This window comes from Chamaea fasciata, unplaced genomic scaffold, assembly GCF_029207755.1.
Source record: "Chamaea fasciata isolate MVZ Bird 193981 ecotype frontalis unplaced genomic scaffold, bChaFas1.0.hap1 SCAF_1, whole genome shotgun sequence".
Taxonomy (NCBI): Eukaryota; Metazoa; Chordata; class Aves; order Passeriformes; family Sylviidae; genus Chamaea; species Chamaea fasciata.
The window spans coordinates 61,734,606-61,750,382 of NW_027094086.1; the positions used below are offsets into that span (position 1 = coordinate 61,734,606).

Genomic DNA, 15,777 nt, shown 5'->3' on the forward strand with positions numbered 1-15,777 from the left:
GTTTTGTTTTGTTTTGTTTTGTTTTGTTTTGTTTTCTTTACTCTGTTTTAATGCAACCAGTCCCCATTGACATTAATGGCTTTCTTTGAGGCAGAATGTCACTACACATGGATCTACAGAAGCAATACATCATGTGTATAATTCTAAGGAATTACATATAAAATAAACTTTCTTTTTTACTTTTAGAACATTCCATGTCGTGCAATTTCAATGGGTCAGGGCCAGGAAACCCATGCAAGGCACCTGCTGAATCAGTGCATGCAAGATGGAGGATGGCTCCTTCTACAGAACTGCCACCTTGGCTTGGAATTTCTTAATGAATTAATGGACACCATCACAACAAAAGAGTCTATGAGTGAAGATTTCAGAACCTGGATCACTACAGAGGCTCACCCAGAGTTTCCTATTAATCTTTTACAGTCCTCTATAAAATTTACCAATGAACCTCCTCAAGGTAGGAATGACTTCCCTTCCCACTGGAGAAATCACTGCTGGTCCAGGAAGGTTGGACAGAAAGTAATGTTAGTTTCACTGTGCAGCTACTTGAAGCTACCAGTCTTGGACATTACTGATGTATGTTTTATTTCAGGGCATCCCCTGGTCTTCTGAGCCTCCACACACCTCCTTACACCCAGAATCTTTCCCCACTTTTGGGATGTTTCCTCATAGTCAGGTGTTCATCTCTTGCTTTCCAAGCCTCTAAGCCTCCAGCTTTCTTAACCTAAGTAGTCTATGTGCAGAAGCACAACATGAGATCTGCATCTTAATTGGCAGTTTGGACTCATGTTTCTGTATTAATAAGGGCACAAGAAAGACATGGATGGAATGAGTCCAGTGAGAACCCCCAAAGATGCTGGAGGGGTTGGAGAACACGCTGTGTGAGGAGAGGCCAAGATGATTGTTAAACCATGAGGAGAGAGGGGGTATCTTATCAGTGCGTACAAATAAATAAATAAATATACCCTTTCTTTATATATATGTGTTGCCACTGGTTTCAGTTGATGATGTTGGTAGGAGGTGAGAATTTTTATCCAAGGTCCTATTTAAAGCTTCAGACATTTAAACCTCTTATTTCAGTATTCAGCTTCCTCTGAACATAAGTAAGATGTCTACAGAATGTTTGATGTTGTGAAACACATCCTGTCTCAGCATTTATACTCCATCTCAAGAGCAGGTAGTCAGTCTGTTGATAAAAATTTCTTACTTCTTCCTCTTCTCTCCCCCTTTTTAATTCAGAGCTCAGCATCTTTTTATTGCGCAGTGGCCTCCTTCTAATCATTCTAATGGTAACAACCTATAGCTCCAAGAGGCTATTTTAGAAGTCAAGTTATAGCAAATTTGCAACTTGTGGCTGAAAAAATCCCAGTGTAATAACTTAAGTCAGGATGAAAGAGGCAGTTTTAGTTTCTTAAGACTGTCCTGCCACATTAGTAGCACAATACAATAAGACAGTTTAGTTTGATTTTGGAACCCTCTTATGATACCCGTTCAATATTTTGAAAAGTTATTTGTTTGAATATTGTTCTACAAGATCTTTGTGAAGTATGAACAAAAGCAAAAGTAGTTTTATTGTGTCATAGGAAGTAGGATGACTTGAACAGTCTTTTCACTGCACTTAAAATCTGCCCTTCTAGACTTGTGTGAAGCTGATTAGGTGGAAAGTATCATAAGAGGGACCTGATGTCAGTAACTCATGCTTGAGTTGTCTGCCCAAGGCAAAAGATGCTTGAGTAGCACTGCCTGAAAACATTTCGGAGCAGTCGAGCTTCTGTGTTCCATGGAAGCTGAGATGTATCAGTATCATCTGCCTAAAGGCGTTCCTGGGATATGAAATGTCAGTGCTCAAACAAGCCTCCACAAGTATTAATGTTTGCGCTATGAATTTAGGTTCTCATCTCCTCACCTTGGTGCCTGTAGGCCAAATGGAGAACCTACACACAGAATTTCGAGATTTTTGTAGGATTCAAACCTAAATAAAATTATCTTAAATTCAACTAAAATCTCATATTATAAGTAAATATCAAAACAAACTCTTGGATACCCGGTGCTATATTTCATATGGTGTTAGGTGTCTTTTTTATTGCCATGTAGTTGATAAATAGTTATGTTTCTATTTCAGTTGTTATTGGGGACATTTGAAATATGATTACTTAATTTTAATTCCTTCTTGACTATTGAAATTAATTTTTTGTGTTATCTACCAATAACAAAATGTTATTGAAGTTTCCCTGCTATGACCAGCTGAACAGATTGATTCTGAGACATTATTTGAAGGTATAAGTAAGATGATAGTGCAAATTGGAATGGAGAATTATGCTTAACAGAGGTTGGACTTATGGATTCCACACTTTTTTTTTTTTTTCCTAATGTATTACATTTTTATACTTACTTTCTAGGTGTGAAAGCTGGCTTAAAACGAACGTACTCGGCTGTTACTCAGGATCTGCTGGGAGTGAGCAAAATGCCACAGTGGAAACCACTGCTGTATGCTGTAGCATTTCTTCACACAACTGTTCAGGTTTAAAAAGATATTTCTTCTCTTCTGCAACACAGTCATGTTTCATTTATTAGTGAACCTTGTTATTAAATGAAAAACATTTTTAAAGGGAAGTCCCATATTGGCCAATTAAAACAAATAAAATAAGAAAGAGAACAACATATCTCTTTTACTGCAACTGTGTTAGAACTTTAAATCATAAAAGCATATTAAAGAAATTCACAATTTATGGTTTGGAAAACCATAGTCTTAAAATGCTGCATTCACAATGAGAAGGTGTAAGAGAGTGAACATAAATCCTTTCTCCTCTGAAATCTGTAGGAGGAAATGAAAGTAGATTTTGGGTCTTGACTTTCAGGACTTCCATTAATGAAAGTGCTTTATGGATTAACCACAACTTTCATCATCCTATCAATAGATTTTGCAGTATCCTTAGTTTATATTTGGAGCCTGGTTAATTTAGCTCTGTGGCATCCATGCACTGATACATTGTGGTCCAGTGGAAGCCTGTGGTGTGCTTTTCTCTGTATCACTTTGATATCACTTCTTTCTTGGTGGAAAAAAAACCTTGCAATTACCAGATATGCCCTAACAGCTATATATTGCCAACTGAGCCTGTAAATGATTCTCTAAGAAGCCATTTTTCCTACTTGCATCTGCACCATGCAGACACTAGAATATATCTAGTCCATAGGAAGACCCCACACAATGATCATGGCTGATGATTTTGGACGCACTCACCTCAAACAGTAGCTTAATTTTCGAAATTCAAAAGCTGTGGTTCCAGACTCAGAGATTCAAAAAATACTTACAAAAGGGGATTTTTTTCTTTGTGAAAATGTTAATATTCCTGTTCTTTGTTTGTAAAAATTTAGCTACTAGATAATTAATCTAGTAAAAATAAAATAAAAAATAATTATTATTTATTAATTAATAATAATAATAAAAATATGTGTTTGGCCTTTAAAAACATTTGTCTGTTAAATGTATTTTTTTTAAAGTTGGTGAAATAGACTTCCAACTGGACCCCTGCATTCTTAACATATTTCATGTATTCTTCTGCACTTAAGCTTGCTCTGCAAATAATATCAATCAGTATTTTACCTTTAATTCTGACTATTTTGCAGGAAAGAAAGAAGTTCGGCCCATTGGGCTGGAATATTCCTTACGAATTTAACCAGGCAGACTTTGCAGCCAGTGTGCAGTTTGTTCAGAACCACTTGAATGCCGTGGGCAACAGGCATGGCGTGGACTGGAGCTGTGTTCGCTACATGCTCGGGGAGGTGCAGTACGGCGGCCGAGTCACCGATGACCTCGACAAGGCGCTGCTCAACACGTACGCCAGGGTCTGGTTTGGAGAGCACATGTTCAGTGAAAAGTTTTGTTTCTACAAAGGTTATGTCGTTCCAAAAGGGAATACGGTGGAGGACTATCTCCAGTACATAGAGGAATTGCCAGTGATTGATACACCAGAGGTAAAATATTTTAATATATTAAAAGGAGTTTTTGTCAGATGAATAACTTAATGAGGTTTTTCTTTCAGGATCAAGTATGCATAGGTCAAGATTGGCAGGCAGACCATTACAGTGGGTATTCAGTGTAGATCTGCTGACCAGGAAGAGGTAGATGAGGCCTTCTTCAAACAACTGGAAAAAGTCTCATATTCACAGGTGCTGGTCCTTATGGAGGACTTTTAGCAACCCTAATTGTCTTCTGGAAGGTTGATACAGAAAGGTTCAAATATCCTTAGCAATGTGTAAAAAACGCTGTTGGAATGCTGTGAAGATGGAACCTTTTTTGATAATATCCAATGAAAGGACAAGAGGCAATGGACATAAATTAAACAACAAGAAATTCCCTCTGAGAACAAGAGAACAATTTTTTAAGTGAAGGTGGTCAAATAGTGGAAGAGTCTGCCCAGAGATGTTGTGGAGTCTTGTCTTTGTAGACATTGAAATCCCAACTGGACACTGTCCTGGTCAGCCTGCTTTATCTACTCTTGCTTGAGCAAGTGATTTGGACTAGATGACCCTCAGAGGTCGGTCTCTTCCAAACCAAACTATTGTGGTTTCACAGTTCTGTATGGGATTGAGCAGATATATAATCTGAGAAACAGTGAAAGTAAAAAAGCCCTGTGGTCTCATTTTGCAAGTCATAATTGGGAGTTTATTCCATTTTGACGACAGAAAGATATTGATGTTGCCATGAATTTATGGGGTAGGGTGCAAGGTAGCTCCAGGTTGTAACCACTTTTACATGACCCAATGTGTGCATACCAGAGTGATTGGAAGATGGAAACTTTCTGCTCTCTCCAGTACAGAGAGACATGATGGGAGTTATTTAAAACTGAAACAGAAGAGAATGCTCTGGAAAATTGAAACAGAAGTGAATGGTCTGTATTTCTGTCTCATTTCTATTAAGTTGATAAATGCCATTGGAAATAAGTTCTATTAAAATTAAATAGACAGAGTGGAACAGAAAAACCTGGTTTTCACTTATTGATAATGTGCTGGCTGAGAGGATGAGAAGTTTCTAAAGTCATAACATAAGCTTGGAAAGTTCTGAATCTCTGAAGACAGTGAAAGCAAGGGTATTTGTGCCAGCAATTATGCAAATTTCCGAGTCAGTTTAAATGCAGACAGGATAATTCATCATGGGATCCATTTGAGCCCAGCTCATGAAGTGGTTCCTATCTGTGTTCCTATCAGAGTTCTTGTCTCTCAGATTTCAGGTACTGCTTTCAAGGATCTGCTTTTTTAAGCACTTGGGAACCTATCTCACAATGCTACAATGTATTTTTAAAGTGTTTTGATTTCTGTAAAAAAATCTGCATGTATGGTTTGAGGTAGGGGAATTTACCTTTGGCTTTTATGTAAATAGAAGCAAGTCCAGGAATGCAAACATCTTTTTGACCTTCACATTTTCACTCATTAGGAAGAAAGCTGTGACTTTGTTCTGTCATTCTATAATCTGTCAAAATTGCTCATGGAAACCTTTAACCTTTTAATCTCCCAATCTTCTTCATTTCACAAAGGATACCGTGCTAGTCCGAGCAATGTATCTTTGATTCATTCCTTTTCCATTTTTAGTTAAGAAAGACTGAATCGGTCTCCTTGCAGTGTCCTTGCTTCTTTGATGAAATTTCATCCTCTGAGCAGAATGAACACTGTCTTCTGAGAAGGGCAATTGGACTTGATGTATTGGGTTAGCATGGAGAGGCTTCAGTAGCAGGGGGCTGAGGAGTAGCTTCTGTGAGAAGCTGGCAGATGATTCCCCCATAGGTGACAGGGCCAGTGTCAGATGGCTCCAAGACAGACCCACTGCTGGCCAAGGCCGAACCCATCAGCAGTGCTGGAAGTGCCCCTGGGATAGTGTATTTATGAAGGATAAAAAGCTGCATGTGAACCTTCAGTCAGAGACAGGAATGAGCATATGTGAGAGGAACAACTCTGCAGACACCAGGGTCGGTAAAGAATGAGGGGTAGGAGGTGCTCCAGTTGCAGGAGCAGAAATTCCCCTGTAGCCCATGGATGACCCTACCCTGGAGCAGGTGGATACCTGAAGGAGGCTATGAGCCTGTGGGATGTCCATGCTGGAACAGGTTCCTTCAAGATCCGTGGCCCCATGGGGGGAGGAGTACATGATGGAGCAGATTTTCTGGCCAAACTTATGACCCCACAGGTGACCCATGCTGAAGCAATCTGTTCCTGGAGGTCTGCACCCTGTGGAAGGAACCCACACTGGAGCAGTTCAGGAGGAACTGCAGCCCATTGCATAAGTTTGTGGAGGACAGTCTTATGGGGGAAGGACTCCATGCTGAAGCAGGAGTAGAGTGGGAGGTGTCCTGCTCCTCAGGAGTAAAGAGTAAGAGAGAGTGTGTGATGAACTGGCCACAAATCCTGTTGCCTATTCCCTGTATCCTTGTGCTCCTGTGGAAGGGAGGAAGTAGAGAATTTGGGAATGGAGTTAAGTCCAGGAAGAAGGGAGGGGTGGAGGGAAGGTGTTTTTAGGATTTGGTTTTATTTCTCATGATTCTAATCTGATTTGATTGGTAATAAATTAAATTGATTTCCCCAAGTCAAGTCTCTTTTGCCTGTGCCGATTGATCTCTCCCTGTTCTTATCTCAGACCATGGAATTTCTGTTGTAACTTCTCTCCCCTGTCCAGTTGAGGAGAGGATGATAGAGGAGTGATTTCAGAGGAGTGTAGAGCATTAGCAATTGGTTTTGATGATTCATAAGTCTGGAAAACCCTGAAAGACAGAATCTAGAATTCTCTTTTTAAACAACGTTCCCAGAGATTTTGAATCAATAAGAATAAGGGATTTGAGTTCTTGATTAATATACGGGACATTTAGAAAAATAAACCACTGTTTTATTTTTTCTTTCTTCTTCGTGCATCACTTGCATAAAACCAGAGCTGTCTTCCATGTCTCCCTGTCTTTGTAAATATTGCTCCAATGTTGAAGTTAGCCCTTGCACTAGGGCTCCATTCACAGATATAGCAGATATTCTTCATGGTGCTAACTTGGGCTATAATATTGCCACAAAATCTGCTAGAGCAAAACCAAACAAATAAGCCCTCACTGTGCAAGAGCAAAAGCAGAAATTAATGTATCTTCAAATGTGCATTTCCTTCCGCATAGAATATGAGTGTAATAAAGTGCATTGATATTTTCACCTTTTACAGCTCTAAATATTCAGTTTGAGTAAACCACTGTTTGCAAAACATTAAATCCTATCTGGAATCTACCTACACAGTATTACAGTCACACCCTTACTTAAAATGTGGTATTAGGTTTGTACTTTGTGCTATTGTAAGGATAAGATTCCCAAAGGGTGTAAATCAGTGCAGCTTTGATGGCTTTGGCAAAGGTGCAGCCAGTTATATCCCTTATCCCTGAGTTCCTAGATTTACAAGTATAACAATATTAAATGGCCCTTTTACTTTTGTCCTCAGAGTATGTAAATACTGGTTTCTAGAGGTGTCTTCTAGCAGTATACTGATTCTAATGTAAAATATAAAAATGGATATATGAAAAAATGTGAAAAATGAGAAACAGAAGGTTGCTTGGCTTTTGTGCTCACTTTGAGGGCAAGCCTTCCTCATTGCCGGATCAGTGGTTCAAAGTTTGTAAGAGATATGTAATAGCTATAATTAAATGAGGGCTGGTGAAATAAGTCACAGTACATACAATTCCTCCTGGAGAAGAGTTGCAATTGTCAATCTGACAATTATAGACTTACTGATATTTCAGTGGAAGTTTCTGAAAAAGCTATTATCATTCAGACAAAGGGCAGCTTTTGCAGTAATTCTGTGCTAGCTGTATCTTAAATAAAATAATTCCATTTCAGAAGAAGGAGAAGTAAGGAGGGGAAAGCTTCAACCAAAAATAGCTAAACCATAAAATATCCTAAGTATACCACCATCTTTAGGTACTTCAGATGTGGGCAACTTTTTATTCACCACACTACTTGTCTTATAAGCCTAAGAGTCTGAGTAAAACAAAACATGTTAGAAATGTTGACTAATCGGATACTTAGGGGCATCTACTTGAGCTGGTACAACAGCAATAGACCCATAGAGACAAAGAACGAGTGCTAAGGGGTCATTGTCCACATATAACATTTCCAACAAGCTCCAGTCTGAACCACAGGAAAGGAATCTGTTCTCACCCCTTGACAGCGTTCCACGGCATGATCCATGTGAAGTTAATGACATCAGTTAGAAAGCCCTCCACTGATATGAATGAAAACACTATTGCATATGCAGCCTATGTTAATATTTTTGTGTAATTTGGGTTTGGTCCTTGGCCATTTAAATGGAAGCACTTCCACTGACCTGTTCATATCTATTGTTTCATGGAACTGAGAATTTTCTTCCTTGTTTATTCATTTTTCATACATTCTTTCATGTATATACTTTTAGAAGAAAAATCACTCTTTTTTCCCTCCAATTTTTATACCTTTTACTTTAAGGTATTTGGACTTCACCCAAATGCAGATATAACTTACCAGACCAACCTGGCTAATGAGACATTTAGTACCATAGTGAGCATCCAGCCCAAAGACAGCAGTACTAGAGGGGGAGAAACCCGGGAAGCAGTGGTGCTGCGTCTTGCTGATGAGATGCTAGAGAAGTTGCCTCCAGATTATAACCCTCATGAGGTATGTGCTACTTTATAAAACAGATGTTTTATGTATGCATGTATATACATTCGTGTCTTATAAGTTTTATTGTGCTTCTTAAATTTAACTGGCATGTGTTTAAAAAAGCTTTTAAAAAAGCTTTTAAAATTATGTATAGGGGTTTATAGGTCTGTTTTGGTTTATTATCTAAAATATTCCTACATAAGAAACATATATTTCAAATGCCACAGTCCACTTAATCAGTCACCTTAACTCAGAAGACCCATTAAAGGCTTCAGAAAGTTCTTCCTGGTAGCTTACAGAAGGAGCCTGGTGCCTCTTTCTGAAGGACTGGCGATCCTATAGTGGTGACAGCATTCAATTTACCTACTCCCATTATGACACCACCATGTTGAAGATTGAATTTTATCACTGGCCTTTTCATGCTCCAGGTTTTTTGAGGTCTGAGCCATAAGAGGTATCTTTGTCGATGTTTTCTTGCATTTTTAATAGAAGTCCCATTAAATGGAAAAATCCAGCATAGAGACTCTTGCATCAGTTTGTAAGTAGGTTCTGCTGTCTTTCCAAGTGTTTCAAGAGCAGTAAATGTTGGAACCCCCCCATTTCCATGATTTTATTCTTTATAATTCTGTTTTGCACTGATAGTGTCTTTTTTTTCCCACAGTTGTAGTTCAAGCTTGTAAAATGCTCAGTATGAATTACAACTTGCTATGCATGCTTTATTTTCTTCTCTGGCCAACTTAGAATGTCCACCTAAGTAACAACTAATAGTCTTGGGGCCCCGGCAATATCTCCTGTCTTCCCTTCTACTATTAACCTTAGATTTAGTATGTCTTGTATAAATAGCCACTTTTGTACTGTCATAATTCAACTTGGAACTTCTCTTTTCATTCCGTTGTTGTCAAGCTACTTACAGTCGACAACATTTTTTGGTGATGTTTCCTACCATCTGTCTCCATAATGTTATTTTTCCATCCATTCCTGCTTGCATCGCTCATTTTGTCACCTTCTTATAGAATGAGTCTTAATCATAGTATATAAATAATCTTTTTGTAGAATTTGATAAAGAATGGAGTCAGTTTTCTAGTTTTCATATTCTTATTTAATAGTGAATAAATATTAGAAATAGGAAATAAAATTTAATCTAGTAAATGTAATAATAATAATAAATTTATTAAATTTAATATTTTTCATGTTGGATCTCCAACTATCATTTACACCTTAAATTGTTCTCAGTCCTATTCCCTTATCCTTCCAATCAGAGTAAAGCTTTTTTATGGAACAGATTCTTCTAGTTTCATTCCGCTCCTTAATTTTTTTTTTTTCAATTAACCGTAGCAGTAAAATACCGAATGTCAGGATAGCATGTATGCTTTTGCCATATTTGTAATATGTATATTGAGCTAAGTTTTTACAACATACTTGCTAAATCCTCCAAAGGACTATTTCTTCATTCCCTTGTTAAGCTGCCAACTTCTTTCCTCCTGAAGAATTTGTAATACTTAGAAAACATCAATAGTACTTACTGCACTTTACAGTGTAACCAGAGGGTAGTCTTAACCTCAGGTTTTACCCCTGGGAAATCTGTGCAATACCTTTTAGTAATGTAAAATGCACACACACTTGTTTTATCTAAATTTCACTTCAAAATGGTTTGAACAAATACAGTTTTTCTCTGGCATTTCTTCCGTTTAATCTTAGGCTCATTCACTTTCCTTCTTGGTTTATTCACTGAGGTTATGCGCACAAACCACACATAGGGGATGCCTCCCCTTTTCAGTCACTTCATCAAGTGTTAGCTTTGGAGACCACCAGTTTTGGAGCCAGGGGCTGTGTTAAGGGCAAAGGGTCTGAAAGGTTTATTTTGGACGCTCCATCCTTCACTCTTAGCTTGTCTCTCGCTATTTTACTGCTGTATTTGGGTATAATACATAGTGTTTCATGTGACTCTATTAAAAAAAAATCACCACTAATTGTTTTCATTGCTCTTTCACTCTCATCATCAGGCCGTATGACAAACTATTATCTTTTCTCATGACCTGCCAATCATACATGAGGGGTTTTATTTTCTTACAAGCAATCATCATTACAATGAAGCTCAGAATTAACATTTCTTTGCTTCAGTACTATTTCTCTTACATCTTCTGTGAGCTTCAAAGGAAACTTCTTTTGCTTTAATTTGTTTGACAGCTGTCCTCCTATGATTCAGCCAAGGAGATTTGAGTTTGTACAGAGGATGTGCTGTTGGATCTACTTTTTTATTCTGTATTTCTTGTAGATACATTCTGAGTTCAGTAAGAGTAGGTATGACCTCTTCCTGGGGGTATCTAGTTTTCTAAGGCTCTGTGCACCTTGATCTGTGATCTTCCCTTTGATTAATCATACCACTCTATTTACGTGTCTTTTTTCAGTGTGCACTACTGATGGATGACACGGTACTTTTCCACAGAAACATCCAAAAATTATGCTTTTTTCCGTAACATGGTAGTATTTCCTTTGCTCTGACCATCTAGAGAATATCCTCTGTTATTGTCCAAGAGTTTTTACTACTAATAATGTATTCCTCTGTATATCTCCTTGGCTGTCTCAGCTGCTCTACAGCTTCTACAGATTTTACTTTTGTAACGTTATGAGATTGGGCATTGTTTCTTCTGGACCCTGATTTTTCAACGTTTCTTTCTTCAGTCTGCCTAGTGAATTTATCCTTTGGCTCTTCCTCTACATTTTAGAACTTGTCTCATTCTCTGCATCTTAGAACTTGATTTGGTCTTCACAAATTCTTTTTTTGTTGTAGGGGAATTTTCTTTTTCTGCCATTAGTGTGCAGTTTCACATATTATGTGTTGCTTATATGCCAGGAGCGTGGCCACATCTAGACAAGAAGCAAACAAAATCTATATCAAATGTGTTTCTCATCTGAGCTGTCACTCCATTATTCTGGAACCCTTAGAAAGCATGGATATGGTTGGAGTGAGCTGTAAAGAAAGCCAAATTTTTAAACACAAGTTTGCATAAACTGAAAAAAGCCCCATACCCAAATGACTAAAATACCAAAATAGAAAAATAATATCATTCTCACTAACATATAACCAAGAATTTCAACAATCAGAGCAGAAAATAAAGGAGAGTTTAGGTATTCTCTGAGGGAAGAAGCAACAGAGTTTGGCAGAAGCTACAATATGGCAAATTAAATTATGCTTGCAAGTATAAGGAGTGAAATGGATTATGTAATTACTTCCTGTGATGTCTGAGAAAACAAAAGAATGAGATGAGTTCTGTTGTTTGTCAATTTAAGTCAACATTTGGTCATTCAGGACATTGTTACAAACTAATCAGTTTAATAAATCTGAAACAAATAAAACCAATATCCTAAATTGTAAGAGACTGAGGGAATGTCAGAAAAAGAGTTTATATGCATGCCTCATTGGAAAAGACCAGTAAAAAGAGAAACTTTCATTAGTCCTAGCAGTGCACCTTGGGTTTGCTTTTAGAATAATATTGTGCTCCAGTAATGCCATGACATGTTATTCTTTGAAAACCTAGGTATAAAGATAATATCAGTGGAGAAAAGGAACAAAAAATTTTGGAAACAATGAAGGTAATTAAAATCAAATTCTCTTCAGGGAAAGTGGCAGGTGTCTTTGCTACCTTTGATCAGTTCTTGTGGCTCCCTTTAGAAAGTGTATAGTGAATTTTCACAGAGCTACAACCCAAACAGACTGGGTTAGGGACAGATGGTACCAAAACCAATTATTTGCTGACATTCAGAGTTCTGGATTGTATTTTCTCTTGATACATTGTGAATCCAGAGAAATTTCAGGCTGTCACAGAGAGGCCTTCATTTCTCAATTATTAGCCTTTGGCAATGACTTCAGTCTCAACAACTTTCAAAACAGGGCAACCATTTTACCCCATGATATTTGCTGCTTCTTTTGTTGTTGTGTTCTTGTAATGCTTCTCACCAGTCCAGTAACTTACCTGAAAGAGTAGGAAAAAAATGAGTCACCTTTGCACATTTTCTCAGCCTGTGGTTTGACCCAGGTGATGGAAAAGCAAAATAAACCTTCCTCCTGGCCTAAAACTATCCTCATTTTTCTCAAAGTAAGAATTCTGCTTTCATGACCCCTTTTGCTTCTGGGTCTCACCTCACAGGTTACAGAGAGATTAGTGGTAAAATTATTAGGTCCAGTCAGTCGATGTGAGGGAAGATGGGTGCAAGAATAAATGTCAGCCTGTCACACGGAGAAGTTTACAATGAAAATGATCCTTGCATCTTGAAAAAACAGCTTTCCAGGGAATAGCAAGTAGCGGCGGTTTCTTTCCTTAATATTTTTTTTAGTATTGATTTAGCTGTAATTCCTGTAAGGCTATGGCTATATTAGCAAGCACTGCATGGAAATAGGATTTTTTCTGAGGACCCATGGCCTTCATTAGATGTTTTTCTGGGGAATCTGCCTTGGTCTTACTCTAGTCTGGACCTGTAGGCTGAACCCATTAGTAATTGAAGTACCTTAGAGTCCCTGAAGCACACCTTTTGGGTTAGTTTAATTGGAAGCTAAGACCTTTGTGTGCCTGGAATCTAGTTTTCAATGCAGGTTTTTTGCTACAAACCCCACTCCCCCCCCCCCCCCCCCCCCAACTAAAAAATTCAGGGTCTGAACTGAAACACTGACATAGATGATTCTGAAATGTGTCTCTGGTTTACTTTTCAACACTATCAGATATGGTGGTCATCCAGCTCTAGAGCTTCTTCTATTTTCTACATATTTTACTGTCTGCTTCCTTGTGTATGAGACAGGGGTCCTCGACATCCCTTGAGAAAAGCTTTGGCTTATCCATCTACGGGGTGATGGACTTCCCATTTCTGCTGACAAAGAATGTAGCAAGTAACTCTGAAAATAATAGCATTTACTGAAAACCATAGGCAGTCACTACTGCAGTAATTTGATCAATGATCATGGCATAAGTTCAGCAGCTACTTTTCTACTGATAGCCCCATAAAGTATGTGCTGACAAAGAAACTGGTGACCTGAGGACAGTTAAGAAGTATGCATAAAGGAATCTCACACAGTAGAGATATGCATTGCAAAATCATGTACACAAAGCTATTGAGATTCTGATTGTAGTAGCTCCTTTCTTAAATCACATTATTTTATGTTAGATGATAGCTGTTTGGAGCTAATGAAAAGGGGATGTTCTAAGTGGGCTTTATGGACTTAGTATATTAATCTCAGAAAAGCTATTTTGGTTAATGAGTTTAGTCTTTTGAGGTTTTTTTTCTGAGAGTCAGTATCCATATCTTTATGTCGTAATAAGTACAACACAGGATGTAAGACATCTGATTGCTTGATAAGAAGAATTCTAATACAAAACTCGCTTATCATTCTTCAGTGTTTGTATTTTAAAATTAGCAGCAAGAATTCCAAGAAAAGCACTGTTATACCCAGCAAATTTCACCATAAATCAAGATTTACAATGAAGTCAGAAGTATATAATTTTTTTTTCAGTTTTGATATCTGGTTACGCTTGGTGCTCCAGACTGAGTGCTGTGAGCATATATAGGTTGGATTAGCAAATTTCTGTTTTATTGGTTGGCTCCATTGTTCAAAACATTATGGGTATTTTTGTAGGTACATGAAAGTAAATCAGAAGGATGTGTAAGTTCTGAGAATTCACTAGTTAAGTTGTACAGTAGTTGTACTAGTTAAATCAGCACAGTAATATTTTAGAATCTTATTTCTTGTCCTCTTTGTAGATTCATAAATATTAATATTTTGGAAAATAACCCCTTTAATAACATCTTCTATACAATTTTTCATCAAATGGGAAAATTCTTCCTCTAAATGATCCCCAAAAGAAACGCATGCTTTGTAGACTAGAAATAAAAAGTGTGTTTCTTATTTAAATGATAAAATGCGTAGACTATATTCTGTATAATTCCTTTCTTATTAGTGGCATGCACTAGACTTCTAAGTATTCTGAAAAAAATTCCAAATGTTTTTAGTTTTTGTCAAGAAGTAAAACTACCAATTCCTGTGAATTTTTCAGAAAGGAAGTTTTCCCTGAATTTTGTATGAAATAATCAGAATACTTCATTGTGTGAATTATCCAAAAACTTTATTTCCTCAGCTCTAGTCTTGTAATAGCTGATTTAAGTATTTTTTTCTCTTTCACAGGCAGGACGCATTAACTCAGTCTGTAAAATGTACTGTCACACTGCAAAGCATTAGCATAATTGGCTGGCACCTATTTCTTGGACATTCTGTCTGACAAACCCATGGGTCCTTGTGATTAAAATATGATGTATAACCTTGCTGATAGCTGTCTTCCAAGGAGGATAGCGTAGAAAGTAGAGAAAGAGTATTTTATTAGGCTCGGAGCTGAAATTTAAGATTTGGAAATTGCCAAAGCATTTGCATATTTATACAAGTGATTGTAACTACTCATCCTGCTGTATGATGTTCATCTTGCTGAAATTTGCTATTTGTGGTAATAATTAAATCTTTAGCAATGTTTTTATTTGTATAAAATGTATAGTATACATAATAATGTATACAATGAGATATATGAGCCATTGTCTTTCTAAAAGTGGGGAACAACTCTTGAAAGTCTGAGAAATCAAGAATTCTGGTACTGTGTAGGGTACAGGCACTATGATTTTTGCAGGTGCCATTAAACCCTCTCTCATGCACCGTAGTATAGAGTGATCCTTGATACACATGGAGTAAGCAGTGCATGTCTGAAGCACATTCCATACACATCATATGCAAAAGCAAGACAGGGAATGCTATTGCCACTGTTATTATGGCATGTCCTTAACCAACACAGACAACTAATTCTGTTTTGAAAATGTTGAATTTGAGAGAAACTGTTATCCTTAAAAACTAAAAAGGCCAAAGACTTCTACTTGCAAAATGGTGCACATAATGGTGTAACAGATTTCTGTGACATCTGTATTATTTCTGGCAATCTTGTCTCTCTAGTAATGTATCCATGATCATCTTGTCTTATGAACAAGTCACATGCTACTGAAAGTAGCGGCTTTTAAATATCATTGTGCTTGTTAAGTGGAACTCCATTTGTTGCATTATTTCAGCTCAATGGGTTAAGAAAAGGTGAGAAAGTTCACCCA

General features: G+C 37.5%; 1 protein-coding gene across 1 annotated transcript in view; it reads left to right on the forward strand.

Moving 5' to 3' along the window:
• Positions 1-15,777, forward strand: part of LOC136290479 (dynein axonemal heavy chain 5-like) — a 147,425-nt gene that overhangs the window by 115,418 nt on the left and 16,230 nt on the right. Inside the window, exons 69-72 of the mRNA XM_066184902.1 lie at positions 187-454; positions 2,397-2,518; positions 3,625-3,972; positions 8,476-8,664. Coding sequence (XP_066040999.1) covers positions 187-454; positions 2,397-2,518; positions 3,625-3,972; positions 8,476-8,664 — 927 coding nt within the window. The remainder of the gene's footprint in view (positions 1-186; positions 455-2,396; positions 2,519-3,624; positions 3,973-8,475; positions 8,665-15,777) is intronic.